General features: G+C 44.5%; 1 protein-coding gene across 1 annotated transcript in view; it reads left to right on the top strand.

Moving 5' to 3' along the window:
• The window catches only part of dnah2 (dynein, axonemal, heavy chain 2), a gene marked incomplete at its 3' end in the record, with an annotated part of 104,648 nt that overhangs the window by 50,231 nt on the left and 42,780 nt on the right, over positions 1–11,637 (top strand). The window contains exons 36-48 of the mRNA XM_079563752.1: positions 1,406–1,595; positions 3,696–3,876; positions 4,732–4,859; positions 7,059–7,211; positions 7,277–7,402; positions 8,216–8,434; positions 9,201–9,318; positions 9,426–9,562; positions 9,806–9,943; positions 10,603–10,761; positions 10,849–11,001; positions 11,069–11,160; positions 11,406–11,604. Of these exons, the coding sequence (XP_079419878.1) occupies positions 1,406–1,595; positions 3,696–3,876; positions 4,732–4,859; positions 7,059–7,211; positions 7,277–7,402; positions 8,216–8,434; positions 9,201–9,318; positions 9,426–9,562; positions 9,806–9,943; positions 10,603–10,761; positions 10,849–11,001; positions 11,069–11,160; positions 11,406–11,604 (1,993 nt within the window). The remainder of the gene's footprint in view (positions 1–1,405; positions 1,596–3,695; positions 3,877–4,731; positions 4,860–7,058; positions 7,212–7,276; positions 7,403–8,215; positions 8,435–9,200; positions 9,319–9,425; positions 9,563–9,805; positions 9,944–10,602; positions 10,762–10,848; positions 11,002–11,068; positions 11,161–11,405; positions 11,605–11,637) is intronic.

Raw genomic sequence — 11,637 nt, forward strand, 5'->3', positions numbered from 1 at the left:
CGAATGTCTTGAAATAGGCCTCTGTCTCTTTAAGAACCTCTGACCCTTTCAGACACGCCCCTTCCACACGCTGTCTGTGGCACCAGTGGGGAGGGGGTTCTGCTGAGGAGCAGTGGTTGGTTACTCGGCTGGTGACGAAAGCTCGGAGGCGTCTCCAGGAGGTGGGGGCGTTCCTAGGAGGACTCAGGCAAACCTATCCCTAAAATGGCCGCCATCAGAGTTTTCAGAGTATTCAAAAATACGTGAATGTGCCAAGGCAACACTTCAGGCATGTTTTTAATGAGGAAATGACATAATAACATGATGTAAAGCTTGAAAAAGTCGACACCCCCCCTTTAAAGGTAAGGGTCCACTTTTGTTTTTTTACCCAGATTTTGTTGATTTAGAGTGTTTTTAATAGTTTTCCTGAAAAGAAACAATCAAGCCTAACAAATGCAGATAAAAAATGAACAAAAAATAGAAAACCGTCAAAACTTGGACATTACAGGCAACGCTGAAAAAATATCTTCCATTCTTTTGAATATTATTGTGGAAACGCGCAGACTCGTACCTCCATGTTCAATACCCACTGACCCTCTGTGGGGGCGCCTGGGGGCGTGTGGAGGCCGTGGGAAATGTGTGGGAATCTCAAATAGTCAACAATGTTTGGGGTGGGAAAAAATATGTTCATTTTGATAAAAAAATGCAATACTGTGTTATCCTGCTTATTAGACGGATACTGCTGCCAGAAAATGGGCAGTAAAAGAAAAAAATAATGTTTTCACATAATTTTGCAGGTGGGTGAAAATCTGCTGATTACAATGTAAGTCAATGGGACACGTCTGTACTTTAACACTATGGAAGTAACTGTACAGTTCAAACTAATATTAAACCAAAACTAAAACTGTCCCAACTCAATCTTCCCCCTGATCATTCATATGGGTGAGCCGGTCACAATGATATATTGAGTTAGGAGTCCATAACAGTTACATGTCAATGTCAATGCAAAGCCTTGGTTTCAAGATACACTGAAAATGGTGAATTTGGTAAAAAATGCAAAAATTCTGACATTTTGCATAACTTTATGCAGATTTATGCTGAAAAATGGTAATGTAAGTGGAATGTTTTTCAGGTTTTGTATAAAAGACGCACCAAAGTTGATGATTATCCACATGGACAGGCCAGTCACACTGATAGTAGCCATAATAAAAAAGGTGTTTATAGAATTATTTCATATTATTCCATATGCATACCACCAATAAAGGACTTTTAAGACGTCGGAGTGCCTCGGATTCAACAAGTTGAAGTCTGTAAATCTATTTCGTTCTTTGCCCATGGTTCAGAAAGTTTCGTCTATCCAAGCCTATGTGTAGAACAGTAAACAAGGGGTATTTTTGTGTGTGTGTGTGTGCGTGTGTGTGTGTAGGTGTTATATGACCCTGACCACGGCTCTGCACCTGCACCGTGGCGGCTCTCCCATCGGCCCGGCAGGGACAGGAAAAACCGAGACCACCAAGGACCTGGGCAAAGCTCTGGGCCAGTATGTCATTGTGGTCAACTGCTCTGAAGGGCTGGACTACAAATCCATGGGCCGCATGTTCTCCGGCCTGGCACAGGTGAGGACACTATTACTACTCACACTGGTACTGTGTAAAACTCCGGCCTGGCACAGGTGAGGACACTATTACTACTCACAATTGTACTGTGTAAAACTACACTCCGTGTAAAACTATTACTACTCACAGTACTATTGTTTTTGTGTGGGCTGTCCTCTGTCGTCTGGCCAATTAGAGGCCAGTAGCTTGATCACGTCACACCCGGAATAATCCTGGTCTGGGCTGGGGGGACGCTCGCCTAACTGGGTATAGGCCATCCCAATGTTCTACAGGGGGATGTTAATGTTTTGGAATTGTAATGTAGGAGTCAAGCCTCATCCATTGGAGGGGATCTATGGTGATCTAAGGTCTGTTTGTTGATGGAGGGGCAAAGAATTTCATGAAAAGCTCTTTGCTCCAGCTGTTGATCCTGGGGGTGAATCCATCATCCTTTGGCTTTGTATTGCAGCCAGTGGCACAGGGAACATTTCTTGGGTAGAACAAAGAATGGATTATAGTAATTTCCAACACATTTTGAAGGTAGCACCATCTGCAAAAAAGCTGAAGTTACAAAGTGAATAGCTTTTACAAATACAGTGCCTCTCGAAAGTATTCATACACCTTGGACAACTGTGAAGTGAAAGCAAAATGATACATGATTCCGTTATTTTTAAAAAAATAGAAAAGTGAAAAGTGGGGCGTGCATAAGTATTCATACAGCATTTTCTGAGTGCATTAAATTGCCTTTATAACATTCCTAATGACTCCAGAATGTTCACTCCTTGGCCTAACCATTAAATAGAGGCCACCTGTGTGTAATCTACTCTCAGTATAATTTCAGCTGTTCTTTTAGGCCCTCAGAGCTATGGTCGGAGTGTATTGGTCACTAAACAACATCATGAAGGCCAAGGAGCACCGGAGAGGTCAGGGATAAAGTTATGGAGAAGTTTGAAGCAGCGTTAAGTTATACAAAGATTTCCCAAGATTTAAACATCTCCCGGAGCACTGTTCAATCCATCATTTGGAAATGGAAAGAGTATAGCACCACTGCCAACTTACCAAGACGTGGTCGTTCACCTAAACTAACAAACCGAACAAGGAGAGGACAGGTCAGAAATACAACCAAGTGCCCCAAGATAACTCTGGAGGAGCTGTGAAGTCCTGCCGCTGAGCTGGGGGAATCTGTACATGGGACAACTATAAGTTGTACTCTATACAAATCTGGCCTTCATGGACGAGTGGAAGAAGAAAGCCATTATTGAAAGGAGGCCATAAGAAAGCCCGTTTGAAGTTTGCTAGAAGTCATATGGAGGACACAGCTCCATGTGGAAGAAGGAGCTTTTAGAGTGGCCCAGTCACAGTCTTGAACTAAATCCTATTGAAAATCTGTGGAAAGGTCTGAAAAGTGCTGTTCACAAACGCTCTCCTTCTAATGTGACAGAGCTTGAGTTGTTTTGTAAAGAGGAATGGGCTAAAATGTCACTCTCTACATGTGCAAATCTTGTAGAGTCATACCCCAAAAGACTTTCTGCTGTTATTGCAGTAAAAGGGGGTTCCACAAAGTATTCATTCATGCTGTATGAATACTTATGCACGTCCCACTTTTCACTTTTCTATTTTTTGAAAAATAACGGAGTCATGCATCATTTTGCTTTCAATTCACAGTTGTCGGTTGCTTGTGTGTGAACGTTCAGTAAAAAAATCAAAATCAAATCTTTATGTTTAGGGTTGTGAATATGACAAAATGTGCAAAAGTTCAAGGTGTATGAATACTTTCGAGAGGCACTGTATAATGATTGAAAACGCCGTTCAAAATCCATGATGGATTACATCTCGAGGGGAGCTCTGAAGGTTTTGTCATGGCCTACAGTCTCCTGACCTAAACATCATTCAAGATCTGTGGATGGACCTCTAATGAGCAGATTGTGACAGGCAGCCCAGAAGTTGCTTAGTTATGGAATATTTTTGTAAGGAAGAAAGGGCTAAAATCTTTCAAACTAAAACTGAAAGAGTCTTGGCTACTTCGAAAAGGGTTTCAAGCTGTGATACTTGCCTTATTCGAGGGCTACGAGGCATTCACTCTGCAGGTGCAGGTCCAAACCTTGTTTCTCTGTGTCGCAGACTGGCGCGTGGGGCTGCTTCGATGAATTCAACCGGATCAACATCGAGGTGCTGTCAGTGGTGGCCCAGCAGATCCTCTCTATCCTGTCTGCGCTGGCTACTGCTCAGACCCACTTCCTGTTTGAGGGGCACAACATCCGTCTGATGCCCACATGTGGCATCTTCATCACTATGAACCCTGGTACACCCTCTGCTAATATACACTTCGAGCTCTCCACCAGGTTGCTTCATTCACTCATCAAAACCACAGAGGAGAGAGAGAGGAACGATCACTCTCCCTCCCCCTCCCTCTTGATCGGACCGGAAAAAGGATCACCCTTATAAACCCCATGTTGATCCATTTTCAATTTAATTTAATAAAGGTGGCCTTTCCAGCACCAGATGCTCCGGTCGGACTTGAAAGTGTGTGCTAACGCTGTCCTGCTGCAGAGGCAAAGACATGATCGACAGCGCATTTAGAAGTATAAAAGACAGCGCAAACTTACAGTTCAGGAGTCCAGCTAATCCACAGTTTATCCTCTTCAAAAGGGTATTCTCCGTGATCCTCCACTCTTCGCATGTTTGTTTGTCTGCAGCGGACGGATTTTTTTCCATCTTTCCACAGACGTCGAGCGTTTTTGCAGCTTTCATTGTGTTTAGAGGGACAATGGTTCTTGAGATAAATACAAAACTTTGTTTAAACGATCTATTGGCAGTTGTTACAGACGCTGTCCCTGTAAACACGTGTTTTTCCTGCAACAATTAATTCAATTAAAATCACGATTAGATTAAAATTCAATTAATTGTCCTGCCCTACTCTTTAGTCAAAGTGATGGTACTGGTGGTACACCCACCTGAACTACGCTCACAGCCGCTAAAACTCAAGGCTTTTTCCACATAAACAGTGCCAATACACACCTGGTGTCCTATACACACCTTGAAGTGTGTATGACACGCCCAGCTGTGGCCAACAGAGAGTGCATGAACTATGCCAGGCTTTTCCCATGGACTCACTGTCACGCTCACTGTTGACTGTATTCATGTCTTCTATCTTTAGGGTATGCCGGGCGATCTGAGCTTCCTGATAATCTCAAGTCCATGTTTAGACCCATCTCCATGGTGGTGCCTGACTCCACACTCATCGCTGAGATCACCCTCTTTGGAGAAGGCTTCGACAACTGCAAGGTATTTACTCACATGGGCAACTGGCACTTAAACAAACTTACAATACACAACACAGGGCTTCTAATGGACATATCAATATTCAATTTTGTCAATTAATTTCACAATGAATCGATATTGTTTATTCTCTCGTCCTTGTTGTGGAGCAGGGGTTGGGGAGTAAGGGGTGGAAGCACTGGGAGGGCAGGAAAGGGAAGGGAAGGAGTTCAGCTTCCTGACAGCCTGGTGCATGAAACTGTTCTTCAGTCGACTGCAACTGGTCTGTGGATTCCTCAGTCTCCTCCCTGAAGGCATTACCTTGAAGAGACTGTGTGATGGGTGTGTAGGGTCTCTGATGATTCTGAGGTCATTCTGACCTGGTCAGACGTGCTTCAGGCAGGAGGCAGAGCTGGTGCCATGCCACACAGTGATGGAGCTGGTCAGGATGCTCTCTATAGTCCCTCTGTAGAAGAACCACACAGTGATGGAGCTGGTCAGGATGCTCTCTATAGTCCCTCTGTAGAAGAACCACACAGTGATGGAGCTGGTCAGGATGCTCTCTATAGTCCCTCTGTAGAAGAACCACAGTGATGGAGCTGGTCAGGATGCTCTCTATAATCCCTCTGTAGAAGAACCACACAGTGATGAAGCTGGTCAGGATGCTCTCTATCGTCCCTCTGTAGAACCACACAGTGATGAAGCTGGTCAGGATGCTCTCTATAGTCCCTCTGTAGAACCACACAGTGATGGAGCTGGTCAGGATGCTCTCTATAGTCCCTCTGTAGAAGAACCACACAGTGATGGAGCTGGTCAGGATGCTCTCTATAATCCCTCTGTAGAAGAACCACACAGTGATGAAGCTGGTCAGGATGCTCTCTATCGTCCCTCTGTAGAACCACACAGTGATGAAGCTGGTCAGGATGCTCTCTATCGTCCCTCTGTAGAAGAACCACACAGTGATGGAGCTGGTCAGGATGCTCTCTATAGTCCCTCTGTAGAAGAACCACACAGTGATGGAGCTGGTCAGGATGCTCTCTATCGTCCCTCTGTAGAAGTTGCACATAACGGAGGCTGGGACTCTGGCTCTTCTCAACTTGCGGAGAAAGTAGAGACGCTGATTACTTTTCTTGACCAGTGATGTAGTGTGCATGGTCCAGGAGAGCTTCTCTGGGATGTGCAGAGAACTTAGTGCTGGTCACCCTCTCCACTGCAGCACCGTTGATTGTTAGAGGAGCATGCTGAACCCGCGCTCTTCGAAAGTCCACAACAATCTCTTTTGTCTTCTCCACATTTAGAAAGAGATTGTTCTGTGTGCACCACATGGCCAGACTGCTCACTCACTCCTGTAGTTTGACTCGTCTCTGTTGCTGATGAAACCCACCACTGTTGTGTCGTCTGCAAACTTGATGAAGAGGTTTGAGTCGTACTTTGGTCAGCAGAGTGAACAGGAGGGGGCTCAGCACACAGCCTTGGGGAGCCCCGTGTTCAGAGTGATGGTTCTGGAGGACTTGCCGCCGACACGTACAGCCTGTGGTCTCCCCGTCAGAAAGTCCAGCAGCCAGTTGCACAATGATGTGTTGATCCCCAGGTGGAGCAGTTTGTGTATTAGCTGCTGTGGGATTATAGTGTTGAATGCTGAGCTAAAGTCTAAATATGTTTTCAACTATCTGACAATAACAGTGTGTTTTATTTTACACTTGTTCAACTTAGACAAAACATGTTCAGACTTTACTACTCTATTTCACCTTTATGTCGAAAATCATACAGGGGAAAATGTCATTTCAATAATAAAATAAATACAAGCATTTACATTTACAGGACGTCTTCAGCTCGTCTCTGTGATGTTGACTATAGTAGGGCATATATGAGATATAATAATAATGATATTGATTTCAATAGGTTAGGTTCTCATCCAAATCGAGTCTTGTATGTGTTGAGCTGCTCATTATTATTGGACATTTTTAGCTCTGGAATAGGAGCTGGCCAAAGCTCTGGTTTAAAGCAGTGGCTGACTTTATATTTTAGACCAAGGGCCACCAACCTTTTTACAGCTGAGGGCTGCTTCAACAGCGTTTCGCCCTTGTTCCATCCATGGAGCGTTAATGGCCCCAGAGTGGCACTGACCTGAGAGTGAGAAAATACAGAGGGTCATCGCTCTGGACTGGTCTAGGATCCTAGGATCATAGACATTAGCACTAACTATTCGAACTGTGCTCTCCTCAGCTCCTGGCTAAGAAGGTCTTCACTCTGTACTCGTTGGCCATGCAGCAGCTTTCCAAACAGGACCATTATGACTTTGGCCTGCGCGCTCTCACCTCCCTGCTGCGTTATGCTGGGAAGAAACGCCGCACCTGTGCCAACGTGCCTGACGAAGAGGTTGGCCACAATGACTGTCTCTGACATCAGAACACTGGCATCACTCAGCTCTGTCTCCTCATCAGGTGTTGCTTATGGCTATGAAGGACATGAATATCGCTAAACTGGCCGCGACAGACGTGCCCCTGTTCAGTGGCATTCTTCAGGACCTGTTTCCTGCTGTGGAAACACCAGTGATCGACAACAGCCAGGTCTGTGCAGCACCCCACAGCAAACACGCAGTCATCAGTGTTTCCCAGCTTTGTTTTTAAATGTTATTTTGTTTCCTATTTTTAAAAGAACGTGCCTTATTGTGCTGCGTCAGACACTGGCTCATCAACACACTGTTTTTGCTTCTGTTTTTGAGAGACACAAGTCACTGAGTCTTCAAACGTACAAATACTTATTTGACTTGAGTTTGACTAAAGAGCACAAAGCAACACAACGGTTTGTTTCCTTCAATTCAAAGCATGGTCATAAACACAAAAAGGAACAAGTTACCTGTACAATGAAATTTGTACTACACTAAAGCTATAAAGCCAGAACAACAAATATAAAAGACAAAGTGCTTCAAAAAGATTATGTGTGCACTAAATGCATGTGCAGTTAATAAATAGACAGGAAATATTACACAGCGCCCGCAGTCATCCAGAAGTTCGTGCCAACCAAACCTTCAGTATTTTAAAAGTGCTGGGTGTCGTTTGTGGTTTTCCCAAACCCTGAGATCACTGCTGCTCGTCTCTTGGTCCAGCTGTAACTGGTACTAGCTTTTTTCAGTGGAAAACAAAAGAGCCGGTTCTGAAGTTAGAACTGGCCCAGCACCTGCACCAGCTGGTAGAAAAGGGCTTTCAGAGACTGTTACTCTCACCTTGACCTTGAGCTATGGAGCAATGCCAGACTTTGTAGAACACATGGTGTAAGTAACGTAGCGAGCCGGGCTAATGCTCTTCCTGCGTAATAAGGAACTTTCTAAAATCTGTTCAATTTCATTATTGTGACTTTGATTGTTTTGGATTGTGCTGTAGCTGAAAGAGGCCATAGAAGTAGAGCTGCGGAAGTGCGGCCTGCAGGTGACTCCATTCTCCATAACCAAAATCATCCAGCTGTACGAGACCAAGAACTCGCGGCACTCATCCATGCTGGTTGGGAAGACCGGCAGTGGGAAGAGTGTGACCTGGAGGGTCCTACAGAGCGCACTCATCGCACTCAGCCACAACAAGGTCCCTGGGTTTGAGGCAGTGCAGGTCAGTCTGGAACCTCATGTATCTACATGCTGCAAGGATTATGGGTTGCATTGTCTTATGGCAGCTAGTTTTCTCTTTGCGCTATCTTGTACAAATCAATAAATACTTCAAGATTACAAGGCAGACAGCAAGTTCCTGATGGGCAGGGACTGCAGCGTGTTAAAAACGTGGTAGCTATTTGGGATGGGAAACTATGTCAACAAAGTTAATTTGCAGCGTTTCTGCTGGGCCTTAAAAAAGTAATTGAAGAGACAGAACCCACAATAATGACATGGTTTTATCTTTTATTACTGTAGACATTTGTCAAAAACACAAAACTATGCTCTCATACTTTAGTTTAGATTACCCAAATTTAACCTCATTTTTCTGTTTGATTGACTGGCATTAAAAAGCATTACGTTTGTACTTGCTGCCACCTGTAGAAACCCTGACGAAGGTAGTTTTTTAAAATTTATTTATTTTTATCTCAGAGCTTGTGGCTGAAAACTAATTCAAGCAGTTACCCAAAATCACAGACAAACGGCCTCCCAAAGACACATTCCAACACTTTCTGACGATGAGGATCTTCTTTAGGGAAGCTGAACGTGGTCCAACACCTCTCTCAGCCAAACACACACATGTTAGCCTGTCAAAAATGAATCAGTTCTTCTGAAAAATGTGCAATGCTGCTTGGAGAGAGAGTGTGTATTTACTATGCACAGCAGGCACTTCCTGTCTGCTAGAATCCTGTCTAAACGTTTCTTGGATCTGTTCTGCTTGACCACAGGATTATCCTCTGAACCCCAAATCAATGAGTCTGGGAGAACTGTACGGAGAAAATGACCTCTCCACCAATGAGTGGAGCGACGGTGTGCTGTCCTCGCTGATGAGAACGGCCTGTGCAGGTGCAAAAACACGCCACATGCACCTCCGCTCTAATCGGAGTGACGACGTTGTTGTCACTAGTTTTCTAAATACTATCTGTCTTCAAACGGTCTCCTGACTGATGCAGATGAGAAACCAGAGGAGAAGTGGATCGTGTTTGATGGGCCTGTGGACACTTTATGGATCGAGAGTATGAACTCGGTGATGGACGATAACAAGGTCCTCACTCTCATCAACGGAGAAAGGATCTCTATGCCGGAACAGGTAAGAACATGTGTTAACGGGCCACAGTGAAGGCTTGATATGATCTTTTGGAAGAACAACTAGAGAAGGGCTGTGAAAAGTTTGGGTGAGAGCCAAAGGCAGCGGCAGTGATTGGCTGATAGTGAACTGGGAGGAAAGGTGTGGGTTCCTGAGCTTTTACTGTCCCCATGCAAAAGTCGGCAAATGATGAACATGTTTGAAGCCACATGTGTACGGAACTGTGTTGTCCATATGCTCCTGTAGGTGTCTCTGCTGTTTGAAGTGGAGAACTTGGCACAGGCCTCCCCTGCCACAGTGTCCCGCTGTGGGATGGTCTATAACGACTACACTGAGCTGGGATGGAAGCCGTACGTCCAGTCCTGGCTTGACAAGCGCAAGAAGGTCTCGCACACTAACACTTAAACCAGATGGGCATTTTTCCACTTATTTTTTGATTAAGATTCACTTTTGGCCTTTTGAAACAACTCATTGTCCAGAAACAGTATAGGACTCTGCTGTTTTGAACTGTAGATGTACGGAACACCAGCACTTTTGAAATGGCCTGAAATAGATAATGACAATCTGTGGTTCTAAGCTGGATCACTCTCTATTGGAGTAGATCTACCCTGAGCGGAGCAGGTTAAGTTCCCATATAAGATAAACCAATCTTTTCCTTTGTCCTTTATCCTTATCTTCTTATCTGAAAGGAGACAATGCAGTTCCACAAAACACCTGATGAGAAAGCAGATTTAGCCAAAAGGTCCTTTATTATTTGTTGTACGTGTTGTAAGTCAAGGATAGTAACGGTAGATTGATTGATAATGACACATACATTAGAAATAAAGCAAAATGTGTGATTATCAGTGTTAAACTATTACAAAACGTCCACAGAAGCTACTTTGGGAAATAGCATGAGCCACGAGACAGTTACGCTAACTTTATTTACTGCTTTTATCAGTATACAAAAGTCTTTTACAAACATTGACAAGGAAAAACTGTAAAACTGTAAACAGGCAGATAATAAAGGAGAAAAAGAACTAAGACCGTGCTCTACTTTACAGCCTGAAGTGGAACATCTGAAGCTACTGTTTGAGAAATATGTGGAGCCCACACTAACATTTAAGAAGAGCAGCTGCAAAGAGCTCATTCCAACCACTGAGCTGAATGGGGTCATCTCTCTCTGTCGGCTCTATGATTCTCTGGCCACATCTGAACACGGAGTATGCTGCACACATGTCTATCTATTGCACTGAAACTTACACTATGTGATGAAGTTTTCCACATGACTTGATTTATTCTTTTCTCAGGTAAATGTTGCAGACACTGAAAACTTGGCTCATATGGTCGAGCTGTGGTTCCTCTTCAGTCTCATCTGGTCCATTGGTGCGTCTGTCAATGAGGACGGGCGCAAGAAGATGGACAGCTTTCTCAGGGAGCTGGAGGGAACCTTCCCCATCAAGGTTCTTGGCACACTACCATTATGTGTACATTTCACTAGGCTATTTGATTGGAATATTCCCCTTTCAGGACACAGTTTACGAGTACTGTGTGGACACCAAAAAAAGAGCATGGGCTCCCTTTGAAGAAAAGCTGACAAAAGGCTGGAGATATAATCCCAAGTAAGTCCACAGCCTACGCTTTTTGGTTCATGCACCGAGAGTCTAGGCACAGCAAGAAGGTCCTGGGTCTGATTCACTGACGGTGGCCAGTCTGTGAAACAAGGGAAGCTCGTCCCATTATTATCCATTCAATAGACGGCATCTTTGTGAAGTGTCTTTGGCATTTTGTTGATTGTTTGATCATTGTCATGAATGTCGTCTCACTTACCCCCTCCACATATAAATCTCTGCTCTGTTTTCCCCAGTGCTCCGTTCTATAAGATCATGGTACCCACCGTGGACACAGTGCGCTACAACTTCCTGGTGAAGGCTCTGGTGATGGGGCAGTACCCAGTCCTGCTGTCAGGCCCTGTGGGCACCGGGAAAACCTCTGTGGCCCAAAGCATCCTGCAGGGCTTAGACAGCTCCAAGTGGGCCACGCTCACCATCAACATGTCCTCCCAGGTTATTCAAGACACACACTCCATTTCCACTGTC

Source organism: Gobius niger (genome assembly GCF_951799975.1).
Source record: "Gobius niger genome assembly, chromosome: 9".
Taxonomy (NCBI): Eukaryota; Metazoa; Chordata; class Actinopteri; order Gobiiformes; family Gobiidae; genus Gobius; species Gobius niger.